The following is a 26,844-nucleotide window of genomic DNA, read 5'->3' on the forward strand; positions in this document are numbered from 1 at the left end:
GGAAGATCCTTTTAATTCTTGAAGCCAAAAAAATTATGTTTCTCACCTAAAATTAGTTACAGCAGCACAAGCAGCATCAAAACACTTCTCTTCTAGGCTGAGGTAGCTTTATTTTAAATAAATCCCCTGGCTTTCAGTCCCTATCTACCAACTGTGGGGGGAACTGTTTACCTGTGCAGAGAAGCAAAGGCCACCTCTTAAACAGGAGACACTGACCTCCTTCTGATCTAGTCCCCTGAATTTGTGACAAACAGATCCATAGTGTATGGAGCCCCTTGGGAAAATGCAAATGTCAGCAAATCACCTCTTTTAGCGTGGGACTGCAGGCTCCAGTCCAGTGTCACACCTCCCCTGGCATGCTGGAAAGGTGTGTGTGTGTGTGTGTGTGTGTGTGTGTGTGTGTGTGTGTGTGTGTGTGTTGGGCACCCCTCTCCACTGCACAGCGAGACATAAGAGCTCCAGACAAAAACAAAAAGAGGGGAAAAACCAGAGGAGAAAAGAAACAATTCTGGATATCCACAAGTTGGCTGATGTGACCCTGTGGCACCTACCAGTGTGCTGGCTGTGACCTAGGACGTGATACTCCAACAAGCTGAAAGAGATGGCTGCCTCCGCTTTCTTTTGGCCTCCCAAGACAGCTGCCTGGTAGGGACCAAATGGCAGGGAAAAAGAATATCTGCCTCACACCTGCTTTCTCCAAACTGCCTGCCACAATGCCAGCGTGCCCAGCAGGCTCCCCTGGGAGGCAGTCCCGTCCCTGGCCCCCTCTCCATGGAATACCAGGACAGGATAGTTTAGATAGTTTTCTCTTCTTCAAAACATCATTAGGATTGAAAAAATGAATCTCTTGCTTGCACATTTTGCATAAATACATGGTAAGTTATCAATTGATGTTCAAATAGCTTAATTGAGTTTGAGGGGGGAAAGGTCATTTAATTGGTCTATTGAAATGTTAACAGAAACAGATATGGCAAGGGATAGACTTTAATGGCTGCAGTGTGGCACTGATGTCTGCATTCACTTGCAAAATTGTTAATTAGGGCACTTTGGTAGTTCATTTGCTTTTGTATTGATGTGCTTAGTCCAACGAGAGAAATTGGGTTTGTATATGGTATTTACATGGGGCAGCAGAGGTTCACCATACAGTCGGGAATGAGAAAAATATACAGCATAAATCAGAATTGGGTTATGATTTGTGACAGTGTCTTCATTGATATCCTGCTGGTTATAGCAGTCATTTTCTAGTAGCTAGTGTATTTTTGCATGTGATTAAGTTTGATATGTTTGCTTTGTTTGCTTTCTTTTTTTTAATCATTGTAGTTGTGTACTTTAATGATGCTATAAAATAATTTTTTATTCTAACTTTATCTAGCTTTTTAGGCTAGATAAGAACAAAATGCACAGCAAAACCAGGAATTACATAGCTGTGTTTGGTAAGCCCTGGAAGGAGGTGTTATCTCCTTAAATGCATACCAAAAGGATATATTCAGTTGCAATTCCTGGCCCACAGTCATCAGAGCCAGTGAAATTGCAAAACCACTCCTTAGCTGTGCATTAGGTCCATCGAGCCTCCCTTACAGAACCTAAACCTTTAAGGTATTGGCATTTTGTCCGTGGGAATGGCAAAATTGCATGGAGTGTCCACTAGCATTTTTTGAGGGTGGTAATTGCAGGGATTAGTCCAGGTGCTGTTTCCTAATAGACTTGCTGGATGCAAAGCTTTATATTTGCCTTGGCTGGAAGAAGGCTGTATTGAGTACAGTTTATAATAATACAGTATACCCTAGGTACTCTGTATAAACAGAGGCTGCAAGAAAAAAAAGGGGAAAAGCAAGTTGTTGTGAATCATCACTTTTACACCAGGGATGCTGTTGTCCTACCAGAACAAGCTGAGAGAGAAGGGGACATTTTGCAGCAGGTTATGTGCTGATTTTAGCAGCTCCTAATGGAAAAGGGCTTTTTGTTCATTTTACATATATTATACTTTCACATTTGGGTGTCCTTTCTGCCTCAGCCTTCGGGGCTTTGCTCTGTCGTTTTCGATGTGGCATTTATTTAAACTCCAGGCATTCCTGTAGCCAGAGTGGACATCGGCTTCATTCACTCATATGTATTTGGGAAAGTACTTACATGAAGATCACAAATATGCACAGCACAGCTATCTAGTTCTGCAAGTTTAATCCCAGCCCCAGAAAGTTTCATTGTGGCCCTATGCAAATGTATTTACATAGGAATGGGTCTTGGGTCCTTTAAAGAAGGCAACGAAGTTGGAAGACTGAGGCCAACAAATAAATGAAAGTTTCTCTAAATCCATTGGATAATAGAGGCAGTGTTAAGGCTAACCAGTGTTGAACTAAACAGAGGGATTACTCCTGGGTTTTGCATCAGTTGTTTTCTGCCGGGTGGCCTCACATGTCAAAAAAAAAAAAAAAAAAAAAAAAAAGAAGAAGAAAAAAAAAAGTTGAACAGGCAAACATTCACATGGCACATTGAGAAAAGAAGTATGCTTAATTCCATCAAAGCTCAGAAATCAGTCATTAATTTATTCTAACCTCCAATTGTTGGTCATTTGTGAAACATCTGGCCTTTAAGTCATAAGAACCTAAACATAAATACAATGTGGGTTGTACTGAGGATGGAAGCTGGGTGCAGGGGGTGCTGTGTCAGTCTATGTACACGAGCATGAGTGCACATACGTGTGTGTATTGCAGAGCCTGCAACTGCCACTTCATTTTGGAGACTTGGAAACATATTAAAATGAATCCTTCAGTTAATTTACTCTAAAAATTAGATTATTGTTAATTTGCATCTTGGAAAAGTTCTGCCATTCAAAAGAGTATCTTCATGGTGGGTTAACAGTTAGATATTTTGCAATCTTGCAGCTTGCTAGTCAGAAGTAGTTTCTAATGAAGTTGAAATTTGAGATAGAAAATACATAAAAGCTTTCAGGAAAGACATACCCTATTTTCCATATGGCTAAGTAATTGTTATGATATTTGTTTTAAAGCTGGACTTAGACACTCCTGACTGCCCTCTAATTTGATATGGCTGGTCCCGGCGATTCTTCTGCAGGAAACTTTCGTAGTAGAATGCAGTGAAGGAGATAAATAATTTTGCAGCTATAAGCACATGGCAAAGTATAGAAAATAATTCGGTCGCCCTTACTGTTGTGCAGATAACAGTCTCCAGGTTATTTGCTTCTGCTGGGAGTTGGAACCTAAATGAAAAGGTTTAAATATTTAAATGTTTAAATGGAGATTTGAAATAAAGGTAGCATCTTGGAGCTGACAAAATTCTGCCTTTTGTTAAGAATTAAACTGCTATTTAATTCTAAGGGTTAGGGTGTTGTTTTTATTTGGGGAGGGATTATAGTTCCTCACATAGCTCAAATGTAGCAGCATCTCCTGTGATGAGATATCTTGTATTACACACAGGTGAAATGAGAGGCATAGAGTGAAATGAGATTATAAATATGATAGAAAAATTTAGATCTGTCAATCCACATGGGAATATCAGAGCTTTCTGTTTTCAGGCAGTTACCTTCTTGTACTTCTTTTTTGTTTGTTTTTTAAAGACCTCTTTGGCCTGACCATTTGCTTTTATTGCTCAGCAGAGGCTGCCTGCAGCTCTCAGGCTGTTTTGACAGTAGAGATAATGATGCTGTCCAAATGCATAACAAAAAGAAAGAATTTTGAAGGTTTTCTATAAAGCAACTCTTTCCCTCAATATTTTTCCTTTCCCCCTTGCTAAGTAAAGATATCTAGAGTCTGCACTCCATTGTGAAATTTGCTGTATTCCAAACCTAGGTCCATTGTATCTCCTTCCAAGCTGGGTTTTATTCTTTCCTACTAAAAGGATATCTGTGATTTGGCAGAGTGGTATACATTATATTAATAGAAAAAACATCCGATGGGTAAATTAGGGGTGACTTGGTGTATTTTTAGCCTTGTCCCTGCCACAGCATGGCTGGAATTTGGTGCTGTGGATGGGAAGCATGTGGGAACCCATGGGCACTCACATGTTGCACGGTGCGTGCACAAGCACGTGTGTATGCCCGACCCACCAACACAATACGTAAAAGTCACGTTTCAACTTTGTTAAAGCACTCATTTCCAAGGCACTGATGTCCAAAGTATTGGTAGGAGAGTGAAGATGAGAGGGGAAAAAAATATCTCTTTAAACAGCTTGTGAAATGTAATGTTTGAAATGGTTCTTTGAGAACGTGCAGATTATGGCTTGTGTAGTGACTCTTCCCAGCTCTCTGGGAAATGAGCTGTTGACATTCTTTTGGGTCATCATCCGAGATAGGAGGGCAACCACAAGGATTTAGCAGATAAATTCATCCAAAAAGACCTTTATCCATTTCATTGCAACTTGGAAACGTTCATGTCGAATAGCAGCATTAATGTAGCCCTTTTAGCCCTTCAAAGTGAGCCTTATGTTTAAAAAAAAAAATGACCAGAGTAATAACTTCTATAGGTCTTCTAAGAGGTAATTCATTATTTACATAATTCTGGAGCATAAACCCATCTTTCCTTCAAGAGGCTCTGAAATAGAATTGAGGCTGTTATACAGAGTCTCTTCTGAATTCTAATCAACTGGATCTGTCTCAAATTCATTTCTAGTTTATTGTAAACAGTGGAATTTAAATTAATTTCTTCTTATCTTGTCTTTTGAAGAAAACTAGGAGCATGTTTAAAAGGTTTTTATTTTTAAATCAGCTCAGATTTTATTTTATTTGGTAATTTTGGGGGGCTTTGGGGGTTTTTTAACTTTATATACCAGGTGTCGGGCAGGATGGGCTTTGACAGCCAGATGACAATTACGCATTAGCATAGGTGATTATGAAATAAATAGGGAAAAAAAAATTACTTTTTTTTTTTTTTACTTGAACTCAAATGATACTATATAGGCTGAATGTGAGGCAAGGTTCCCACAATGCACTGTGAAAACCTAGGCTAACAACCACCCCGCTGCGTTGAAAACCCCCAAAAAAGACAAAAGCACAATGAAATAGAAAGCTTACCACCGGTAGCTTTCAAAACGACAAACTAGGCAAACTATACATCTCCACCACTCCAATTTTGTCAGAATGCTAATGAGCTTGCTCTGATCTTTACTCGGCTTCCCGTGTTTTCTACATCTTCAAGGACCACATGGCGCTAGCAAAATAAAGACAACTAAATGAGAATTTCGAATGCTTTTTGTGTTGGGACCTGGTGCCTTTCAGTTGACGCACTCGTTGAATATTCTCAACTTAAAAGCGTACAACAGGGGGCTGGGTATGAACTTTTTAGCAGGGGGAAATTTGTACAAAAGTAAATGAGTGTGATGAGGAAAATATGAGAAAAATTTCTGATTAATTTCCGCTCTATAATATCAATGACACCTTCAGCCCCTCTCATACTCCTCTAACAAGAGATGCTGATAAAAGATGAATGATTCTGTGTTGTTCACAGTGAATGTTTAGTGGTTTTTTAATAGCGGCATTCTACATAAAAGACACCAGGAAGTACTCCGCATTAGCAGTTGAGATCACTAGTTAATAGGATGATGTCTTTTAGCTTTTGTCACAAGATTATTAGAAAGGATGGATTTCTGTTCTCATCCCGACATACTTTAGAGTGCTTGTTGAGCACAAGTGCTAAAATATAGGTTTCTTGGTATTGTTTCACATGCAAAGTAAAAGCCCATTAAATGCACCACCTTTTACTTTTTTTTTACCAGGTGATTTTTGTCATTGATCTCTTATTTGCCCCCTTTAGCTGTATTAATCACTTGGAGTGGTCTGCTTCTCAATGGGGGCTTGATGATGTATGTGTGCATAGATTCACTATCAAAAAATAAATCCCTTATATGTTCTGCCCCTTCACAACCCTGATTATCGAGCTGTATTTACCAGCCTGTATTATACCATCTTGAATGCTCCTTACTGGAGTCACCCAGTCTGCAAGAGAAATCCGCGCTAGAGTAGGGAGGGGTGAGCTAGGAGGAGGCATCCTATTCCCTAAGCCAAATTTCATCTTTCAGAAACAATTGAATTCACAATTCTCTTTGGGATTCCCAAAAGCAAATGCAGATTTGTATTCACCAGTGTCAGGGCTTGGGGAGGAAAATTATGAATGTTCAGTTTTGCCTGAGAAATTAATTTAAAAACTGGTTTTGTTACCTCTTCAAGCTTGCAAACAGACAGTATGAAAAATACCTGCGCACGTACATAAGGAGAAAAAATAAAAATCATGGTATTTTAATGTATTTCATATCTTGCCTAAATGAGGAAGAAGGAATCAGTAACACTGTAAGTTTTATAGCAGTTTTTTGGCCTTGCTTGCCTGCACTACTGTTGTGCTTGGGTCAGCATGATTAATCTCAGGTGGGCCAAGAACTTGCCAAACCACGAGACAGTAATGAGTTGACCATGTTATGAAAGACAAAGGTGCACATCCCAAAGCAGAGCAAGGATAGTATAACAGCCTTCCTGGCAAGAAGATGAAAATGTAAAAGTATCACTGGAAGCAACATTTTTGATGCTTATCTTTTTACATTTAGCATAAGAAGTGAGTGAAAGCATTTCAAAGAAATTCTAGATATGTGGATGCTACATATGTGATACTGGTTTTGGGTCCCTGCTAGTGGTGGTTTGTGAACCCTCTCTATTGGAAGTACCTAACAACTAGGAGGCTGGAAGGATATTACTGATAGCAGTTTGTTTTGGGTGGAAGGAAAGGTTTTTGGCACAAGCAAAAGATTTTTACACTAACATGATAACAGTTCACAAAACTATGCCTTGGTAGTTACTGCTTGTTTTGAAAGCAATGGGATATTCTAAAGCATTTCTTGCAATGTGTCTCTCTCCACTGTGTAGAAACGTGAACTTGCTGCCAGGGTTGTGGTAATGGGAGCTTTGACAGCTACCAAAACCCCAGGTGAAAGAAGAGCAATGACACCATGATCAAGGTCTTGTTCACAATATGGTAACTGTGCCTCTCTGTGGCATCCAAGTGTGACTTGGGTGACCGGGGGCCTGTAGAGCTCTGTGGAGATGCCTGCAAAGACACACAGTGCAAAGTCATTCATGAGAGTTTGTTAATGCAAATAAACTGGCACACCAGTGAGCTGATTTTCTGACAGGACTCTTCAGGGCCCAGATCACAACACATACACAAATTTCTGCCCAAGTATGCAGTTTATAGTTGCCAGAATCATGTGTTTTATGAGCAATTGAGAACATCTTGAGTTCTTGAGGTTTATCAGCCTCTCTCCAGTTTCCTATCTGTCATGTTGCCTCCACAATCTCTTATTGGCAAACTCATTCCAAAATCCAGCCGTCTCTTTCCATTAACAGTTCCTGTAAAACAGATTTGCCTTTGGTGAAGGAAGACCGCCTGGCCATACTTTTCCAATTACCCACTGTTTCTACAGCTGAGAAGCTTCCACAAAACAAACCTCAGAGTTTGTCTCTAATTTGCCCCATCTCTTCAGTCTTAGGTCTGTGCCTTGGTAGGCAAAAGTTCACAGGAGGTGGCCTTTCCAAGACCAAACGTGGGCAGTGTGCATGTTCAGCCTTCCCAGGCCAAATTCGTCAAATCCTTAAAGCGGCTCAGCAGCAGCAGTGACCATATTTGTTTTTTCTCCAAGTAATCCCATTGGCTGGAGGGACTGAGTGATAAGTCAACCTCCTCTCCATGCACTTCCCTGGCTTTTGTAGCCTCATCATTGCCTTCAAAGAACTTGTCAACAGGTTGAAGCCAGCTTGAAGAAGAGAGTCCAAGTAGAGCACTGCCCGCATAGCAGGAGACTACTCTGGGAGAGCCCTAGGCACTATGAATAGGCTTGCAAGCCTTCCAAAAGTCTTACAAGACCCAACAGACACTTGCTTCTTTTAACTGATTTCCATCTTTCTTTGTGGTGTAGCAGTATAAATGCTCTTTCATGTGGTAGGCATAGTGTTTGGCTTTGTGCCTGGAGTTAGCTTGCTCTACAATCAGTGTCTGCTGCAAAGTGAAGGCGAGGAGAAAGGCCCCTTGGTCACCCCGAGGCTCCTGGCCCACAGTGCCACTGCAGTCTGCAGAGAGCACTGTTGTTTTTTCTTGCGTTTCTCCCATTTACCACCAAAAACACCTTCTCTGTCGAAACTGGAAGCTGTGGGGCCTTGGGACACCTCAGCCTAGCTGAACTCACCCAGTTACCCCTAGGAAGGTTTGGATCCCAGATGTACAAACCTGCCAACTCCCACTAAGAGTACACATTTTCATTAACACAGATACAAGGTCACATTCGTTGCCATCATCATCTCACTTCAGGCAGTTGCTTGGGTTAAATTCAACCCTGTCCATCACAGTAACTGTATAATGTCCACTACCCTTTTCCAGCTCCCTTTTCCAGGAGAATATGTTCTGAAGGAAGTAAGGCAACATTTGGTAAAAATGGAACAATATGCTACCTAGCAGAGCACACTCCAATGACTTTAGGTAAATGGCCTCTCACTTTAGTATCTTACCCACCTATCACTTGCCACATAAACTGGTAGTAAACTATTCTAAGGAGAGGTTGCAAGCTGAACAGAAATTACTATCTCCAATGACAAAACATCCAACTCTACTTGTAAATCTGCACGTGCAATAATTCATCTGCCATACCATCATCCCTCTCTTGCTGGATTTCCAAGCGTAATCTACCTTTTTTTTTTATAATTTCAAAAGTTTGAGTGCATCAGTTCATAGTGCATGTTTTCCTGTGCTGAAATTTCTTATGAAATTGTGCTTTGTGAGAAAATTTGGGTGCACAGAGTACCAGAGGGTGATAAAGCACAAGTGTTGGTTTCGCTCAGTGCTAGGATTCCCTACAGGCAGTTGTCCTTAAGGCATTACTTTCTTACAGGAATCTCCAGGTGTTTCAGTGCCATCATACCTCTTGTTGCCTGAATTTTGGGGCGCAAATTTTCTTGATCTGGATTGATGGTCCCATACTTAAAATATATTCATAATCTTTATCCAGTCCAGGCATTCTGTTCTGGTTTGTTTTCTGTATTTTCTACTGGCCTCTGTGTTGACTCGTCGTGTAGAGAAAATCAGTGGTCTTGCAGGTTTTATCTTCCACAATTTGTCTTTTTGTGGAAGTTTCAGTCCTGTGATAATTTTAGGCTGCCCAGATTGTAGGCCACAAATGTTTGTCTTCCTGTGAGTCAGTCCCACTGCAGGTAAATAAATCTGTGCACATGCCGAGATGTGGTCAGAACCCCAACCTTCTGTTTGCACAGCTCTCAAAATTTTAAATAGCCTCTCTGATTTTTTTATGTTTGAGAAACCAAAGAAATTATAAATCTTCTGCTTGATATTAAACTAATTTGATGTGTGCTTGTGATAAAGGCATTTCCTTGGTGGCAGCTCCATTTCTTTAGGGTTACAGTATTTTGGGGGCTGAAATAGTCAGACAATGCACTGCAATGTAGCTCTGCCTGGCAGATTCTTGGCAGTTGATTCCTACCTTTATGAGACTCCATTGTGTGGACATCAATGTCTCCTTCTCAACTGCTCTCAGACAGCAAGTTACTGGCCATGAATTTGCCTTTCTAATGTTCCTAGGCATTTTCCCATCCAGCTCAGACTCAAAAACTTGTGCTAGGCTTTCATCTGCTAGCTACCACTTCTGCAGTGTCATCTAAACAACAGTTTCACCTCCTTATCTGTTGCTGGCTCTTCGTGTTCATTTTCAGTGGTTTTTAATAACTGAGGAGGTCCTCCTGCTCTGAAAGGAGGAAATATTCTGGGAGAAAGCTGGGCATGATAATCTCAAATGGGAGGCCTAAAGCACCGGGTGGAGCAGCCCATCTACTTGTGCTGTGGGGTGTCTGTTGCGCGCTCTGTTTTGACACCGATTACTTGGAAAAAAATATTTTATCCAAAATTCTGAGGTTTTCCACCAAAGATAGCCCTCTGAAAGCAAAGGAGGGTGATTTTTCAAAAAAATGTGTCTCTTTTGGGATGCCAGAGTTTCACTCAGTGAAAAATTGTTGACCACTTGTCATTTAAAAATTTTCACTGTAGCTTTCAGTTGTGTCAGAGGCATTTTGCAGTAGGTCTCATGTAACTCCCCTTTACAAAAAATATCTGTTGTAAATAGAGGCTTTTCTGCTTAAGTGTTTGTTGAATTCAGTAACTCACATTAAAAACAAGAGCTCATCTGTGCATAAGCTGTTCACAGTGAGCAAGATGAGAAGACTATTAAAATCAGTGGGAAGTCTGCTGCTTGCTTGGAAGCGTTTGAGACCTTCCACCAGCCTTTGTTAGCAACGTGAGGTTGGTCAGCAAAACCAGCCAGCGCTGTTTCTCGTCCCTTCCCGTGTTCCCTTTCAGTAAAACTGTAATGGCCACAGCAGATCAGCCCCACAGTCTGGTCCAGAACACTCCACTGGAGAGGGACAGGTGTGGCTTGAACTCAGGCTGGGGCAAGAATCTGTGCAGAGGCCTGTCACAGGCTAACCTGGCCCCAGGGAACATTTAATTTAACCTCTAAAAATTAAAGGTTAGCTTGTGTCCTAAAGCAGGAGGATCCAGTTCCTACCTCCCATGGTTTTTTGTTTGTTTATTTGAATATTTATTGCTGCAGCTTTGCCTTTCCATATTCAACATCCAGCCTAGTTTTAATTCTTGCTGAGCTCTTAGTTTCAACATTGCCTCGTGGCGACGAGTTCTACTGGTAAATGATGAGGCTTTGAGGAAAGATCATTCTTTTTATCGGTTTTAAACACACCACCTTCAATTTCAGTGAATTTCCCCAGGTTCTTATGAGACAAGATGAGACACATCCTAGAACTATTCTTTATTTGCCATTCATGTTCTCCTTCAGGTAAACAAGCCAATCTGTCCACTTGCTCCTAATACAGAAACTTGTAAAAACTCGTCCCTATGATTGGGCGAATGCAACTTTTTTTTTTTTAAGCAGACAACTAAAGACAGTGGGATATGTTTTCAAAAGACCTTCCTGTTAAATTTGTGGAATTCACTGGCATTTGAACAGCTCTCAGTAGTCACCAAGCTTCTGTCAACTACAAAATAGCCCAGAAAGAGGAGCAGAGCGAAGTCGGACAGTTTTTGTTGTTATTTGCCCCGCTCCAGTTCCCATGCACTGGCATTCTCCTGCTGGCCTCTTCACCCAAGTGTGTTGAGTGAAGAAAGCTTCTTCTATTCTATTTTAAAACTGTGTGTAAACATCAGCAAATGGATGGAGAATGGGCTCTGTCTTAAGTAGGTTGTTTTTCATGTAGTTCTGTTGAGGTAAATGGGGAGACATGGGAAGGGTTCTGTGTTTAACCATGACACCATGGCACACACTACACACAGTGCAAATAAAATTTAAAAACAATTACTGCTTAAGACAGCATACAGAGTGATTTTTGTAAACCTGTTATTTCTTGCCAGACTGAATGGGCTGGTTTGGGATGCTGATGTAAACCCTTTATTATTTATCCTCTACAGGTTGTAATTCATTTTTGCACAACAGCTAAATACATTTACATTTAAGGAGTTTTTAAAAAATATTAATCTATTGTCTTATCTTGACAGATTTATGATGGTATAAAGTGTAGAGGAATTACTGTATTCATACATTTATACTGTAAACTGATCTTGTCCCTGCATGTTGTTGCTTTTTCTTCCTTTTAAGTGGTATTCTCAGTGTTTTGTAGCACTTTCTTCTCTGTTTTCTTAGCAATATACAAGTTTACTATGTTAATCCATATTGGGTTTGTCCAATGCCTAGCTGCCCAAATGGCTTAAAAATAATGGGTCTAATGGTACCTAGATACACTGGTAGCTGACTGAGTTTGAAAGTACTTTCAGCAGGAAAGGAAAAAAATTGTTCTTTCAAATTGATTCTGAAAAGACATTTGTCAAGATGCTTCTTATTTAAATAATTTAAGATATCATTAACTTACAGTGTAAACAAAAATCCATTTATAAATCCAGAAGAACACTAAGAAGGATGTGTTTGTAAAAGACTGCCAGGAAGCTGTACAACATTAAAATAAGCTAGTTGCTTATATTGTTCTCAGAAAATGGTAATGTGTTTGTTACTGTGCTTCTTGAGTATTGTAGAAGAAAATAGACTCAAGTTTGTTTCATATAACAATCAGAAATATGTGTGATTAGCCACAGGAGAAGGGAGAGGGATTTAGGGTTGTGGTTTGTTTGGGTTTTTTTGGTTTTTTTTTTTCTTGGCTGTCATTAAAATTCTCACTATCAGTACTTTGGCTATCACTAAAATTTGTTCCAGTAAGGGACAAAATTACCAAACTTTATGCTGCAGCCTCTATTGAATCCTGAGCAGGAGCTATTACGGCTTGGAATCACAACTCAGAAGCCAGTAGGAGCTTCTCATATCTGAGGGCAGAATTTAATGTCTTGTGCTATTTGAGACTTGGTGTTGGGCTCATTCCTAATCATTGAGGAGGGTTCTGGTAGATGTCAAGTGAAGAGAAGAATAGAGCATGCATCCTTCACCACTCAAGCCAGACAATGAAATTAGAAAATGGCACTGGGAGTTGATGTGAGAGAATTCCCTTGGATTCCTAGAGAAAGAATAAAACAAGAATGAATTAATTAAAAAAAAAAAAAAAAAAAAAAAAAAAAAGAAAAGTGGGGGGGGGGAGGAGGCAGAAAGGAAGAGGGGAAAAAGAAAATAAATGAGAGAAACCCTGCCAGAAGCCTCCTCAGGTTAAAGTCCAACATTAAAAACTGTATTGACTTTTCACATAAAGGCGTGTGTGCTCACTGTTTCATCTGAGTTTCTGGTGCTGCATTTTTCAAATCTCTTACCGAGCAGTTTGCATGCATATGATGTTTGCAGCACTACCCGCTCTTATTTGAAGACTGTTTTCAGAAGTCATTATTGAACTATAGGATAAAAAGGTATAAGCATAATTACGTGTTAAAGAGAATAAATATGTTCTGCTAGATAGTTAACCAGATGAGGTTAAACAAGATAAGATGAATTCTGGTCTTTTTAGAAAACTGGCAGTCTTCATTTTAAGCTACAATGTAAAGTGCTTTATCCTGAGATTAGGTATTGTGGCAGAAGCTAAAACTGCCTTTTTCCCCTAACCGTGCCAGAATACAACCTCCTTTTCTTTCTGCGCTAACAAGACTGCTTTACCACCACAGCCCACTCTAAGTAATTAAATCAATCCTTTGTACTTACCGTATTCTCCTCTAGTGACGGTACTAGATCTGATTATATGCTTCATGCATATTCAAAGTACAGCACTGACAGCTCTTTAATGAGCTCTTACTTAATCAGTACGAACAATGTTCATCTTGTTCTTTTTTTCCTCATACATTAGAGCTAGGAACAGTTGGGGAAAAAATGAAACATCCAGCATTCATTTGAAAAATATATTGTACTTTGAAAAGTGTCTAAGCTGGAGAAGTTGCATTCTGCCCTTTAAAAGTCTGATGGACAAATTGGATTACTAGTATTGGATTAAATAACAAATGGTTAGAGGAGAAATGAGAAAAGCTCGCTGTGATCACAGGCTTTAATATTTTTTGTTACTTATAAAGCTGAAGGGGTCTTTAACCAGTTATTAAAGTCAGGATTAATTTGTAATGGTCCAACTTACTAGCTTTAAAAGGGTTTTGTTGTTGTTGTTTATCAAAAACAATAGTGTAATGCATGTATTATGGAAAAAATTTAAGTTTAGGATCTGTGGGCTATTTATAGATTTTCAGCATCTTGTACTGGCTTAGATAAGGGGTTTGCATGTGTGGGATCGATTTGTTCTCCAGCATGAGTTTTTTGCTTCATTTTAATAATCTGTACAGTTTGTTGGGGTTTTTTTCCCCGCAAACAGCACAGATACTTTCCCAATTTAAATTTTCAAGCATTTGTAGCAAGTCAATTAAATACTTGTTTTACACTTGGAAAGTTAAAACAACAACCACCCCAGCAGCAGCTTGAGTTTTACAAAGTGAAACCGTGTTGAAGAAAGGCTTTTTCTAAATTTTTTATTTAGAAATTGTAAATGTGAGTTTTGCTTGGAGTATTGCTGCAGTAAGAACACTCAGTTTTTCTTTGTTGAAAGTGTTTCATGTGCATCCTTTCACCAAGTAAAAAAAAATGAAGTAATGCTCTAATGCTAGTGTATTTGCCGAAGAGTTATTTAAATTTCTTATATATGGGAGTTCATCTTTATTTTGCTTGCCTGGGAAGAATTTGTTTCAGCTCTGTGCACAAGAATTTAAAAGCTGACAGTCAACAAATAAAATATCAGCATTGACTACTATTAATATTGCACACATGTGTCATTTCACTGATCAAAAAGGCCTTCGCTGGGGTAAAATTGGCCTTTTTCCAAATTGCAAGCTTTTTCTCAGCTTTTTCTTTTTTGCTCTTTCTTCTTTTGTTGCTGCCCGGGGATTTGTGCCTATCGCAGCCGATATCACATGACTGGTGTCAGGGCATCACATGGGTCCAAAGCGAATACAAAAACAGATTTAAAATTCTGTAAAAACAACAAGACTTTGTTAATTCACTTCTAAACCAGCCCATTTTGTGGATATTGCATGTGCTTTGGTGTCAGCACAGATATATTAAAATAGGCACCTGTGCAGATCTGGCACGACAGCTCCAAGCTTTACCCAGATCTTTTCTCATTATATGTTGCAACTAACTGTGTTTAGGAGGAATGCATTAATAGAAAGAAGATTATATCTGAAGTCTGTGTTCGTAACCTGTAAGTGCATGGTACGAAAGTCAACAAAGTCAGATCCACCATTGAGCCCAACACTTTGGAGACATTTATCTCTCCCATTTCTTTTTCAAGGCTTGCAAAATTAAATGCAGCAAGAGCTTGTATTTATAATCTTTGAGCCAGACATCCCTGTCCACCCCAAAATTAACAAATTTATTGAAATGTTACTGTAGCCACGAATGTCTGGTTGTGAGAACTTTGCCACATTGCTAGTAAAAAATCTTATGCATTACAGAATAGACTGATCATTTTGCAAGGAAAAAAAAGGCAAAAAAATCCCCTTCTTCTTGACCTCTCCCCTGAGTAAGTTTCAACTATTTGGTGCATTTCGACAAAAGACTGGTAATACTGATTATTATCTACTTCCAGAAGCAGACCCTGTTAGATGGAGCAGTACAGCAGCAAGGCCTTTGATCTGTAACTTACCAGCAAAGTGTACTGAACTGCTTAATATTGTTGTAAATGCCATGGAGTGATATTTTATGCACAAAACCCAAAGTGGAGATATTGGGGGAGAGCGTTTCTACATGTCAGATTTCTTCTTTCATTTCTCCATTGCCCCAGGAGCTGGGCCCTGCTGCTTTTGCTTGGAAAAGCACTGTTGGGTCCATCTGGGCTTTGGGATGCTTCACCCTTCCTGTCTCACTGCTAGCAAATTGTGGCCCTAAAAGCACCATTCCAGGAAATTTCATTGACCAGGCACTTCCCAGGCAGATAAATGGATATGGGTGGATGTCTCCTATCAGAAAGGAGGGCCTGCCAAATGTAACCTCTTCTTACTGTGTGCATCCACTAGTTCCAGCCCAAGCTGACCCACTTCCCTGCTCATCTTCTTTTCCTGCCATTGTGTGGATGCCTCATGGCCATGGCAGAGGGAATCAAAGAGTTTGGAGAAGGCTGGAAAAGTTCCCTTGCAGGCAGGAGGCTCACACCTGGTGAGGGTGAGACTCTCCATGTAGGTCTGGGCCTGCACGCTGTTGTGGCACTGGGGTGTGAACATGCACATGGTGAGCATCTGAAACACTCCCATCCACACACTGAATGGTTTGGTTTAGGGCAAAACAATGTTTTTGCTGGTGTCTTTCCAGCTCCAGGTGCTAGCAAAGGCTTCTGTGTCCCTAGGGATCCTATGGTTTAAGTTAACAAGGTAGCATCCCCAAGTGTGCAGCACTTTGCATGAGAGATTTCAAACCCCTATACAAACACCAAAAAATTAACTTTCAGCACCCTTGCAGGATCAGGACAGGTGGTTATTCACATATTGCACACAAGGTGCTTAAACTCAGACATCTACCCACACTCTCCCAGTGAAGCACTATCAAAGCTGGGAAACAAACTCACATGACCAAGCTCATGCTCCTTTGCCTTTATTCCAAGTTCATTCCTAGATTCATTTTAACCATATGAAATGTGTTTCATAATTCAATGAGGACCATATAGCCTTTGCTCTTCACCTCAGCATGAGGGATGAGAATGGCAGGTTTCCACAGAAGCTCAGCCTCCACAAAGGACTTCCTCCATGTCCCTGAGCTCAGAGAGGGTGGAATTTGGCTGAGCAGCCCTGCTACATGGAAAGCACAGTCAGGAGCCTTCTGGACACTCATCTGCCTTTTGCTCATGGTGCAGGGGTGGTGACAGAGTCTTAGAGAGTCTGGTAGGGTTTAGCACTGCCTGCAGGTAGGCTATGAAGAGTCCTGATCCTGATCCTGATCCTGATCCTGATCCTGATCCTGATCCTGATCCTGATCGTGCCTGGGGTGGCTGGGGGCTAGGGGAAGGGATGGTAGTCCATGCATACACACAGGGAACCCTTGGGTACCTGGATCCCAGAATGATTTGTATTTGTGCAGATGCTCCCTTTGGTTGCAGGTTGAGGAGCAGCTCTTTCCAGCTCATCTGGAAGAGTGGCCATGAGCACAGAAGCTGAGCAGGTGCCCACACCTTAGCCAAGAGTTCAGGATTAGCATCTCTTCTGCAGCTACTTTGATCCCTGCCACATCATCCTGGCTGTGCTGGGTTTGCATGGGTGGAGTGGATCTTGCCTGTGGGGATTGTTTTTGTGTTTGGTGATGACCAGACATCTTTTAGCAGTAAGGGTTGTTCACTGGAAGCATTGTAATTGCATAGTTCATTTGGGAGAATTTAAAATACACAGTCCTTTTAAAAGGTATTTATTTAGGGTCAACATGATAAAGAACACTACAATGTATCCTGGAGGATGGCTGCTTTCAAAGATTTATTTATAAACCAGGCAGGACTTTGCAGTCATATGATATTTTTACCATTTGAGAATATGCATTGTCATGCTCAGTGATGCTGGCAACTGATAGTCCAAAACCTGAAATGAAAATATGTACATCAATTTGTGAAATGCCACAGAAGTAATGAAGTTCTCTTGATTGCAGGAAGAAACACAGAAGAGGAAGAAGCTATGATGCAGGAGTGGTTCATGCTGGTTAATAAGAAGAATGCCTTAATAAGACGAATGAACCAGCTTTCTCTTCTGTAAGTACAGATGAACATATGTATTTACAAAAGGGTGATTTACTCTTCAGATAAAAGCAAAACTTTCTTTACTCTCTTCCCATTAGGCTTCAAAAAAAAACCCTCAAAAGTGAGTAGTGTGGATGTGTTACACATTGAGTAACTTGTTTTTCTCATATTTCAGACTTGAAAATGAGAAGCATGCAATGACACAAGATTAGCCAGAGCTGTGAAAAAAAAAAAAAAGAAATATTAAGCACTGTTACATTTTCAAAAGCCCAACAGCAGAATAAAACTGCATTTTAGAAATGCACAGATAGATTTGGATTGTGCCTCAGATGAGACAGGTGAAGTCTATTCAGAGAGAAGAGCCAAATTTGAGTCACTACTTGCTTTGTAGAAAATCCTCAGTCCCATCTCTGCTGAAGGGATGTCAGTAAATCAGTCACAGTGCAGTGATACCACTGATAGTGCAAAGTAAGGACAAATGAACCTTTTCTCACTGGCAGTGTTGAGGAAGGGAGAAGGTGCTGCTCATTTGTAGAGGCATCCTGCCCCGAGTGCTTCTCCTGCAGTTCTTTCACTTTGATATTTCTTTCCATAATGCCACCTAGTGTAGATGCCTGCATACTTCCCTGGGAAGAGCCTCTGCTCACCTATCTCCTGCTGGGTCTGAACTTGACAGAGGATTTTACCTGCAAAATATTAAGCTTTCTAATCCCTTGTCTAATTTTTATTGTTGGTTAGGGCAGAATATATACAGAATAATTCTTCCAGTGTCATGTTACCTTGGTGAATAGGTTGATGCTGGAATTTGCTCATTAGATCTAGGGGAATATTTTATACTTTAGACATTCCACAACAGCTGTTCCAGAGACGAATATGAAATAATTGCATCCTGTAGCACAGTGGAGTTAAACTGACAGAATTAAAGCCGGCCTTAGGTGAAATGAAAAGGCCCTGTTACTGAATAGGCCACCTGAGCCAGATTTTAAGTTTGTGTATCATTTGTTTGGAGTAGCTTAAATTTAAAGAGAAAAGTCAGTTGCGAGTCCTAAAATCAATGTAAGTTAAAGGTGCTTTTAAGTGTTTAATGATTTAGTAATTAACATATTGATGAACATTTGCAACTTGCCTAGGGAAAAAGAACATGACCTAGAAAGGCGCTACGAGCTGCTGAACCGGGAGCTGAGAGCAATGCTGGCTATTGAAGGTAAGAGCAGTGCTGGGGCAAGGGGGGAAGGCTCTCACTGCCAGACTCTACAAATGTGGAGGCTCCTCTGAAGCCCAGTGGTAGTGCTGATATTTGCATCACTTCAAGTGATAGCACACGGCAAGTGTGCTGAGGCTGCAATCCCAGTATTAAGTTTTCTTCAGGATTAAAAAAAAAAATTAAAAAAGAACCAAGATGCAGGACAAAGAAGTATGGTCTTGTTGCAATAAACTTTGAAAACAAGGTGATGAGGGGGTTGAGCATGTGTGTGGGGTTTGCAGGTTTTTGTTGCAGTAGTGCTCTCTTGGTTTTCCTGCGGCATCGTGCTGCTTTTGGTGCCACAGAAAAAGGAAGGGGTCACCCACAGAAGAGGGCCTCCTCCTTTTAATGTTCCAGACCTGTTCTACAACAGTAACTCACTCTGGGGGAAAAGTCTCGATGGTTTTGGTGGTAAAACACTAAGTTTGTCAGGTAAATATTTCATCAGGAGCACCAGCAGGATTAGTGCGATCCTTTGCACGGAGTTTCTCCCTTCCCTGTGACTCTCCCCAGTTTAGTCACCTCACCTGAATGGAGGTAACACTCAGGGGAAGATTGACACGGGATAAATGAAACAATTGCACCCCTTCCATAGGATTTTCCAGTGAATGGTACAATAATCCTTGGGATGATTCATAATAAAAAATAAACATCCAGATAGCTTAAACCATTGCTTGCATTATTTTCTTATTCAAATATCTTAAGTGTTTTCTAATGCTGCACCACTTATACCTCTCAGTCACAAATGCTGCCTTACAGTTCAAAGATGTTTGCTTTAAAGTTAATCCTTTGGGCTCTGTAAAATGGACCTTTTGTCTAATCAATGCAAATTGATTTTGCTATTCTGTATTGACCTCTCAACCCTTTGACTGTCCATGGTAATTTCTTTCTTCACCTGATAAGGTACCTGATCCATAATAAATCAATTCTAATTAGTTTGGAGACTTCACTGGGAGCATAAGTTTGTTGGAAAAAAGCAGCAGGTTTCAGGTAGCTTTTTCCTATCTCTCCATCTGTAGTTATATTTTTTGCATAAGGCTGTCTTCACTATATTCCTGGATAATCCTGGGTGATAAATATATACATTGCTTTCTGCAGAGACAGGCCAGACTAATTTGGAATTGTACTGATTAAATATTTAAAACATAAAATAATCTGAAACTAGAGAGCAGCTAAGATATCCTGGATTTGAACCTAAACTTCCGATGTTTCATTGCCTCATCTATGTGTACTGCCTTGGAATGTCCTAGCAGCAGCCTTTGAATGTCTAGTAGCTTCTGCCATTTACACATTGTCTGGAACAAAAATGTTTTTTTAATTTCTTTTTGTAAATTCAGAGAGGTATGCCCAAACTCCAGAAAATATCTTTTTCTCTCTCTCTCTGTTTTTTTCTCTTTTTCTTTTTTTTTTTTTTTTTTTAATATGCTACTGGTGGTATGATAAACAGAGGTTTAGGAAGCAAACATAAGTGCTGGAGAAATTTGGTTATTTGGGGGGATTTTTTTATTTATGCAACAAAGTCCTCATTTAGCATTTTAGCTCTCAACAGGATTATCGGTCTTCTAGAACTTTTAACAGTGACCTGCTTTTACCCAAAAACCATATTAAAGGAGAAACTCTTCCAGGATTTAAACACCTGTGAAAACTCAAAATACGCATTTGTGACATCTCGCCTCTCGATGGGCGCATCGGTGTTTTCTGTATTCAGAAGATGCAGAGATGCAGTTTTTGGGAAGCCCTGCTAAAACCGCACCATTTCCAGTGTGATTTCTCTGGAGAAGCAGGGGCTGCCGGGACAGCCCAGCACTGTCGGCTCCGAGGCCATTTAGCCGATTGCTAATGAGTGCGTGGGCTCCCTGAAAGAACTGAAAAGGCAGATCTCACTTTTACCAGCGCCACTTCCAAAACCGAAGCATATGGGCAGGAAAAAAAAAATATATGTGTATATACACACACATATGTATATGTAACAGGATGGGAGCGATTTGTTGGTCCAAAAGAAAGGCAGAACACACCAACCCAAACTGGAATTTAAAAAAGGAAAAGTCTTTGAAAGGTGGTAATTACTGTTTTGGTGAATTGCTCTAACTCTTCCACGCGTGACTTTGCTGTTTAAAAATCTGTCAGCCGATTTACTTAGCTGGTTGATGACAGGGAAAAAAAGGAGCGAGAAGAGCTCTGCGGAAGGTGGGAGCCTGCTGATAGAGGCAGATGAAGGCGGCTCTGCCGTGCCCGTGGCTGGGCAGCGCTGCGGCCGGAGCTGCTGCCCGGTGGGATGCTCAGTGATGTGGAGACGGCGGCTCCTTCCCGGCCGCTCATCTGCAGGCACCGGGAGCTCAATGGCCTCTCGGAGGGTTGCGGCACTTCACGAGGAGCACATGAATGACCCAGGGTGGTAAAAAAAAGGCGTAGTGCCCCCTTCCCCCACGGAGCCGTAGAGATAAGAAAGGGAGAGTTAACGCGCTGCCTGCTCCCAGCTAGAGAGGGTTCCTCTTGGGCTGTTCCGAGCGAGAATGGCCGGAGCCCCCTCGCTAAGAGGCCAAGGCGAGCGCAGGTAAACGGGGCCCGTCGGCACCGCTGCAGCTCCCGCGCGTCCCGCCCGGCTCTTGGGGCCAGCTGCTCCTGAGCAGAGGTGCTGCCTGGTTTCACTGCAGCTGCAGTACCGGGATGCCTCACTACCAGCTACCTTGCCTCTCACTCCTTTCTTTTATTTTTTTTTTCAGTCGAGTTTTAATGCCTCCTTAGAAAAGATAAGTTCATTTTTGCACACCTTGGGGTGGTGTGTTCATTTTCTGCCCAAGAAATGGATCTTCATTCGGATTTTGTACATCTTGATTTATTCTTGGCTTATAGTTTGAAGTGGGTGCTCTTCTAAAAGGATTTATGCATAGGTTCACTATTTTTGTAGTTATGGTTTATATGATAAGCTTTTTATATTTAAAATCAATATGTAATCCTGTGGAGGAGCTTATCCTCTAAAACCCCATTTGTAAATCTATTTTAGCTTTGTTACACCGCGCAGCCACAGTATTCCATAGATTGATTAGGTTCAGCAGCAGAATCCTATCAAATGGCCTGCTCTGATGATGATGCAAACTCTTTCAGGATTGCTAGTTGACTGGAACTAAAGATAAGACCTGACTGCAATCCCCCAATGTGCTCTTTACAAAACTAGTGTTAATTTTCATCAAAGTGCCAGGCTTATTTATTATAGTGGCAAGGTTGAAGGTTTTACTACGAGAACTTTCGACCATTTCCATTAAAGCATTTCTATGGGAGCTGGACGTCTGTTTGCTCAAAGTAATTATCAGTTAAAGCAATGGGGGGAAAAAAAAGACAATATGAAGTCAATGAAGATGAATAATTGAAAACATTTCTACTTCAATGTGAATTTAGCAAACTCTGTCATTTTAAACTGCCCGTCGCGAGTGGTGGCACGGGGGTTTTAGCTTTCAACACTTTTAGCTCATATACAGCCTCAGAGCTTAATCCTATTTTTGTCCAGAGTGTAGCTTTTATAACAGTATTATTCTGAAATCTTCAAATTAATCACAGCCCATATTGTAGCTTCCCAGAGCTGCAGTCAGCCTGGGTAACTATATGTGACAGGTGTTATAGGTAATCCTGGCTTAAAAGGCACAACAGGTAGGAATCAAACTTGAACACAGTTGCTTTTTTAAACATAGAGATGTTTCCCAAAACTGCTCCCCAGCAGTATTTTGTTGGATAAAACAAAATTGCAAGGTAGTCACCTATAAAATGTTATTTAAATACTTAGAGTCAGTTACCCTTTTAACCAATTGCTGCTTGACTCTTTATTTATTTTGGGGGGAGGAAAGGCAGACTCCTTTCCTAGAAATGAAAGTCAAATTGCACTGTATGGTTCTTCCAGCAGGTTTTCCCAAGGCATGTTTCAAACATTTATAATAAGCAAATGTGTAAAAAACAACCAAAAAACCCCAAACAAATACACTGTTCTGTTCCATGAAATCCTAATAGGACATTATTTAATTCACAGGGCTATAGGATGAAGCAACAAAACCTGTAGCACTTAGGAAGGGACTTAACAGGGAAAAACAGTGAGATACTGAGCAAAACATTTACTGAAATATTCTGACTTGTTTGCTCTTTCATAAAACTAAAGTTGCTGCTGCAGCTGGAGAACAAGAGATAAACGAACAAACAAACAAAAAGCTTTAAAAACAAGAAGTGAAAACCATCAAAACTGCAAAACAAATATATAAAGTCCAGGTAGAGGTGCTGGATTTCAAATCCTTTTTCATCCAGAGCTTCGTGTGCCCAGATGTGCCGGGGCAGCCCGAGTCCCAGCACAATTCCCAGCAGAAGCCAGGGAAAAGTTAACCTGAAAGTTGGGAACCACGTCTGGGGGAAGCAAACACCCCTGAAACCCTCTGCCGTGTCTCTTTCTCTCCTTTTCTGTCTGGCTTGCTGCCGTGGCCCTTTTCAGGGCCTTTTCACTGCTGTCATGCTGAGATCCCATTGCGTGTCAGGGGCTTTATTTGTGGGGCAAAACGCTGCGGTTTGGGGAAGCTCTGGCTCGCAGAGAGGCAGAGCCGGGTGTTTGACAGGGGTTGAAGTGAAGGAGCTTTGCCCAGAAGGAGCAGGAGGGGAAGCAGCAGTGCAAATCTGGAGACTGCTCCAAGAAGTAGCACCTAAAAGGCTGCTACCCGAATTAAAGCAGCTTTGTGGCAGGAAAAAATGGCTTGGATTACCGGTAATTTTAGCTGCTAACTCCACCTCTAATCTGTGTCCACCTGAAAAAATTATTCCCTTAGCAACGGTGGAGGGGAAAGGACACATTAAAAAAAAAAAAAAAAAAAAAAAAAAAAAGGAAATGAGAAAGGAAAAGAAGGAGAACGAGGAAAAGGACGAGAAAAAAAGGAGGAGAAAAAGGAGAAAAATAAAGACTCGCGGAAGCTGGGGCAGTGCCCCGGCAGCCGGTGCTGCGGGCAGGGCTCCGGTGCGGCGGGACGCGCTCGCTGCCCGGTGCCCGCCGCCCACGCGTGTGCCGTGGGTTCCCGCTGCCGCTTGTCCCGGGGCTCCTCGTGGGCCCGGGCAGGCGGCGGGGAGGGCGCGATAAAAGCGGTTCCACATTCCTGCCTTTCTGCCGCTCTCCCAACCTTCATTGCATGATGATGCATCTAATTTTTAATTTGTAAATACAAGGCTGAATTCCCTCTAGCACCACTTGCTTTCATAAAGCTTCTGAGCAGTTTGCTGTCTTGAATAAATTTGGCTTTGGAGGGGGGTCAGGGGGATTTGAACCACCGCATTCTTGCGGGGTTTGTGAAGATTCACATGGTAACCGGTGGGGAGCATTGTTCGGCTTATCTGAATAAGCACCAGCCATGTGAGTTTTAACATGATCGCCCAGGGCAATGGAGAGCACGGGTGGGTGGGGGAGAAAGCCAAAAGGACTGCACCCTCTCTCCCCTCGCCTTCGGGAAGCGCGGCCGGAGGAGGAGGACAGCGCCGGGCCGCTGGCGATGGCTTCTCCCGGTGCTTGGCGTTTTTTTTGGAGCCGGTGTCCTCTTTCCCTCCCGCTCGTCAATTGTCCTGCTATCTCCCTCATAATCTACTGCTCCTGCTTTTCATTGTTTACCTTCTTAATGAGGGAGGCGGGGAAGGCTGGCGCTTGACTGACAGCGACAAGCCCTCTCGGTCTGGCTGCGGAGCCCGGGGCTGCGGGCGGCCCCGGGGCTGCGCCGGGCCGGGCCGGGCCGGGCCGGGGGAATGAATCCCTTGGGAATAGCGAGGCTGCCCACCCGCCGGGGCTGGAGGGGCCCCGCCATATTTGTAGCAAGTGTATTTTTACTTCAGAGTGGGCAATGCTAATTAAGCGATACCTGCCTTTAAAGTTACTGCGGAGCATATGGTGCGCAGTGTGAGATTCCTGCAGCCGCTGGGAGCGGGCGAGGGGCGCGCAGAGAGGAGCCGGGCTGCGGGGAGCGGGCATTCCTCCGGGAGCAACCCCGGCGGACACCGGCGTGGGGAAAACAAAACAAATCTTACACTAAAAGGGGAAAAAAAAAAAAAGAAAATAAAAGAAAGGAAATAAACCCCCACCCAAACGGCCCCAAAATCGCTGCTCAGCTCCCTCAGCCAAGGAGGGCCAAACGCCGCCGGGCCGCGCTTGTCCCCGCGGTAGCCTCGCTGGGGAGAGAGGCCGGGCCGGGCTGTGCCAGGCTGCATTGGTCTGTACTGAGCCAGACCGGGCCGGGCCGAGCTGTGCCAGGCTGTGCTGGGCTGTGCCGAGCCGGGCCGAGCTGTGCCAGGCTGCGCTGGGCCGTGCCGAGCCGGGCCGAGCTGTGCCAGGCTGCGCTGGGCTGTGCCGAGCCGGGCCGAGCTGTGCCAGGCTGTGCTGGGCTGTGCCGAGCCGGGCCGAGCTGTGCCAGGCTGTGCTGGGCCGGGCCGAGCTGTGCCAGGCTGCGCTGGGCTGTGCCGAGCCGGGCCGAGCTGTGCCAGGCTGTGCTGGGCTGTGCCGAGCCGGGCCGAGCTGTGCCAGGCTGTGCTGGGCCGGGCCGAGCCGGGCTGTGCTGCGCCGGGCTGTGCTGCGCGGGCTCCGGCCGGGTTGGCCGTGGCTGTGCCGGGCGCCGGCGGCCGCCGCTCTGACCGCCGCTCTTGTTGTACTTCCCCCGCAGACTGGCAGAAGACCGAGGCGCAGAAGAGGCGAGAGCAGCTCTTGCTGGACGAACTCGTTATTCTCGTTAACAAACGGGACGCGCTGGTCAGGGACCTGGACGCCCAGGAGAAGCAGTGAGTCGGGCAGGGGGAAGGGGGTCCCCGCCGGGTCCCCGCGGTGCCCACGGAAAGTTCGGTGCGAGCCCGGGGGCCGCGGGGGAGCTCAGCGGGGCCGGGGCCCGCCCGGGCAGCCCCTCAGCCGCCTCTCTCCGCAGGGCCGAGGAAGAGGACGAGCATTTGGAGAGGACCCTCGAGCAAAACAAAGGCAAGATGGCCAAGAAGGAAGAGAAATGCGTTCTACAGTGAGCGGCCTTCCCGCGGCGGCAGCGAAATCGCAGCGCGGCTTTCTTACGTTCTTAAAATGCCGACATGAGACTGGGAAAAAAAAAAGAAAAATATGTTTTGAAAAAAAAAATTAAACTTTTTTTCCATTTTCTTAGGCCAGATCTAGGCTGCGCCGGGCCCCACTGCGTTGTTTTTTTGTTTTCCATTCAAGCGAACTCGCGTTGTCCCATGATTTCCTTGTGGGCTCAGCTCTCCTTCCGAAAGCGTTGGAAATGGAATCTCCGAGACCCCTGGCGTGCGGGCGATGCCGGAGATGGGCGGAAGGAGGAGAAGAAATAGTCTGTCCTGGTTTCTGGAGCTGGAGGAGGGCTGAGTTTTGAAATAAAAATGTTTTTGTCGTAATAGGATTAGAGAGGGGGATATAGGAAAAAAATCATTGGGAATGGTTTCATCTAGTCCTGCCATATGTAATACTTAATAAGCTACCTACATTTTATAGTTAGGTCAGGTCCACCCCAGTTATTATTAAAAATGTGCTGTATTTACCAGTGGTTTATTACATCAGTTTTACATTTCCCCGGGAGTAGAGCCGAGCTGCTCTGGTGTACTCGGGGGGCTTCTCCCCCGGAGCTGGCACCAATCCCTGGGAGCGGCTGCGGGCGGAGCGGGGCAGCCCGGGGCAGAGACCGGCCCGGCCCGGGACAGCGCGGCGCTTGCCACCCGCGGATGGACCGGACCGAACCGGGCCGGGCCGGGCCGGGCCTGCTCCGCGTTATTTATTGCGCCCGGCCGCGTTCCCCTCCGCACCCCGCCCCGTCCGTGTGCCCCCAAGCGTGTCCCGCGCTCACATCGTCCCTTCGTGGAGCTCGTCTCGTTTATTTATTACAACACCGAGTCATATATAAAATTTTCAATAAAACCCGAATCTTTCTTACCGTAACAGCCGCTTTCCTCTTTACCTGGGAAACTCCCTTCACCCTCCCGCCTTGGGTCGGCCGGGAGGGGGCTCGGGGGGCGGGAAGGTCCCGATCCCGGCGGGAGGGGCAGCGGGCTCCGCGCCCCGGGCCGCCCCGGCCGCCGCCGCTTCCCGGCTCAACGAAACGCAGCGCACGGAAAAGTTTTTCGTTTGATTTTAATAAAATGCAACTCGGGGAGGGGGAGGTAAAACTTTTCCCCGCGGGGCCGATGCCGCCCGCCAGCGGCGCGGGGGATGCGCGGCCAAAGCGCGGGCGCGCAAGGAGCGCACCCGGGGGAGCGGAGGGAGCCCTGCGGGGCCGCAACAGCGCCGGCGGCTCCAGGCGCGACCGCGGCCCGCTCCGCGCTGTCCTGCCGCTCTCGCCAAAAGGAGTCCCCCTTTGGGAGAAGGGAAGCG

At 43.6% G+C, this 26,844-nt stretch overlaps 1 protein-coding gene across 8 annotated transcripts in view; it reads left to right on the forward strand.

The window, feature by feature from the left end:
* EHBP1 (EH domain binding protein 1) overlaps positions 1-26,388 on the forward strand; it is a 206,726-nt gene extending 180,338 nt beyond the window's left edge. For all 8 annotated transcript variants that reach the window (XM_058800825.1, XM_058800826.1, XM_058800827.1 and 5 more), the window contains 4 exons: positions 17,155-17,254; positions 18,373-18,446; positions 25,148-25,262; positions 25,403-26,388. In XM_058800825.1, the coding sequence (XP_058656808.1) occupies positions 17,155-17,254; positions 18,373-18,446; positions 25,148-25,262; positions 25,403-25,493 (380 nt within the window). In that variant the 3' untranslated portion in view covers positions 25,494-26,388. The remainder of the gene's footprint in view (positions 1-17,154; positions 17,255-18,372; positions 18,447-25,147; positions 25,263-25,402) is intronic.
* The last annotated feature ends 456 nt before the right edge of the window (positions 26,389-26,844 follow it).

Source organism: Ammospiza caudacuta, chromosome 3, assembly GCF_027887145.1.
Source record: "Ammospiza caudacuta isolate bAmmCau1 chromosome 3, bAmmCau1.pri, whole genome shotgun sequence".
Classification (NCBI taxonomy): domain Eukaryota; kingdom Metazoa; phylum Chordata; class Aves; order Passeriformes; family Passerellidae; genus Ammospiza; species Ammospiza caudacuta.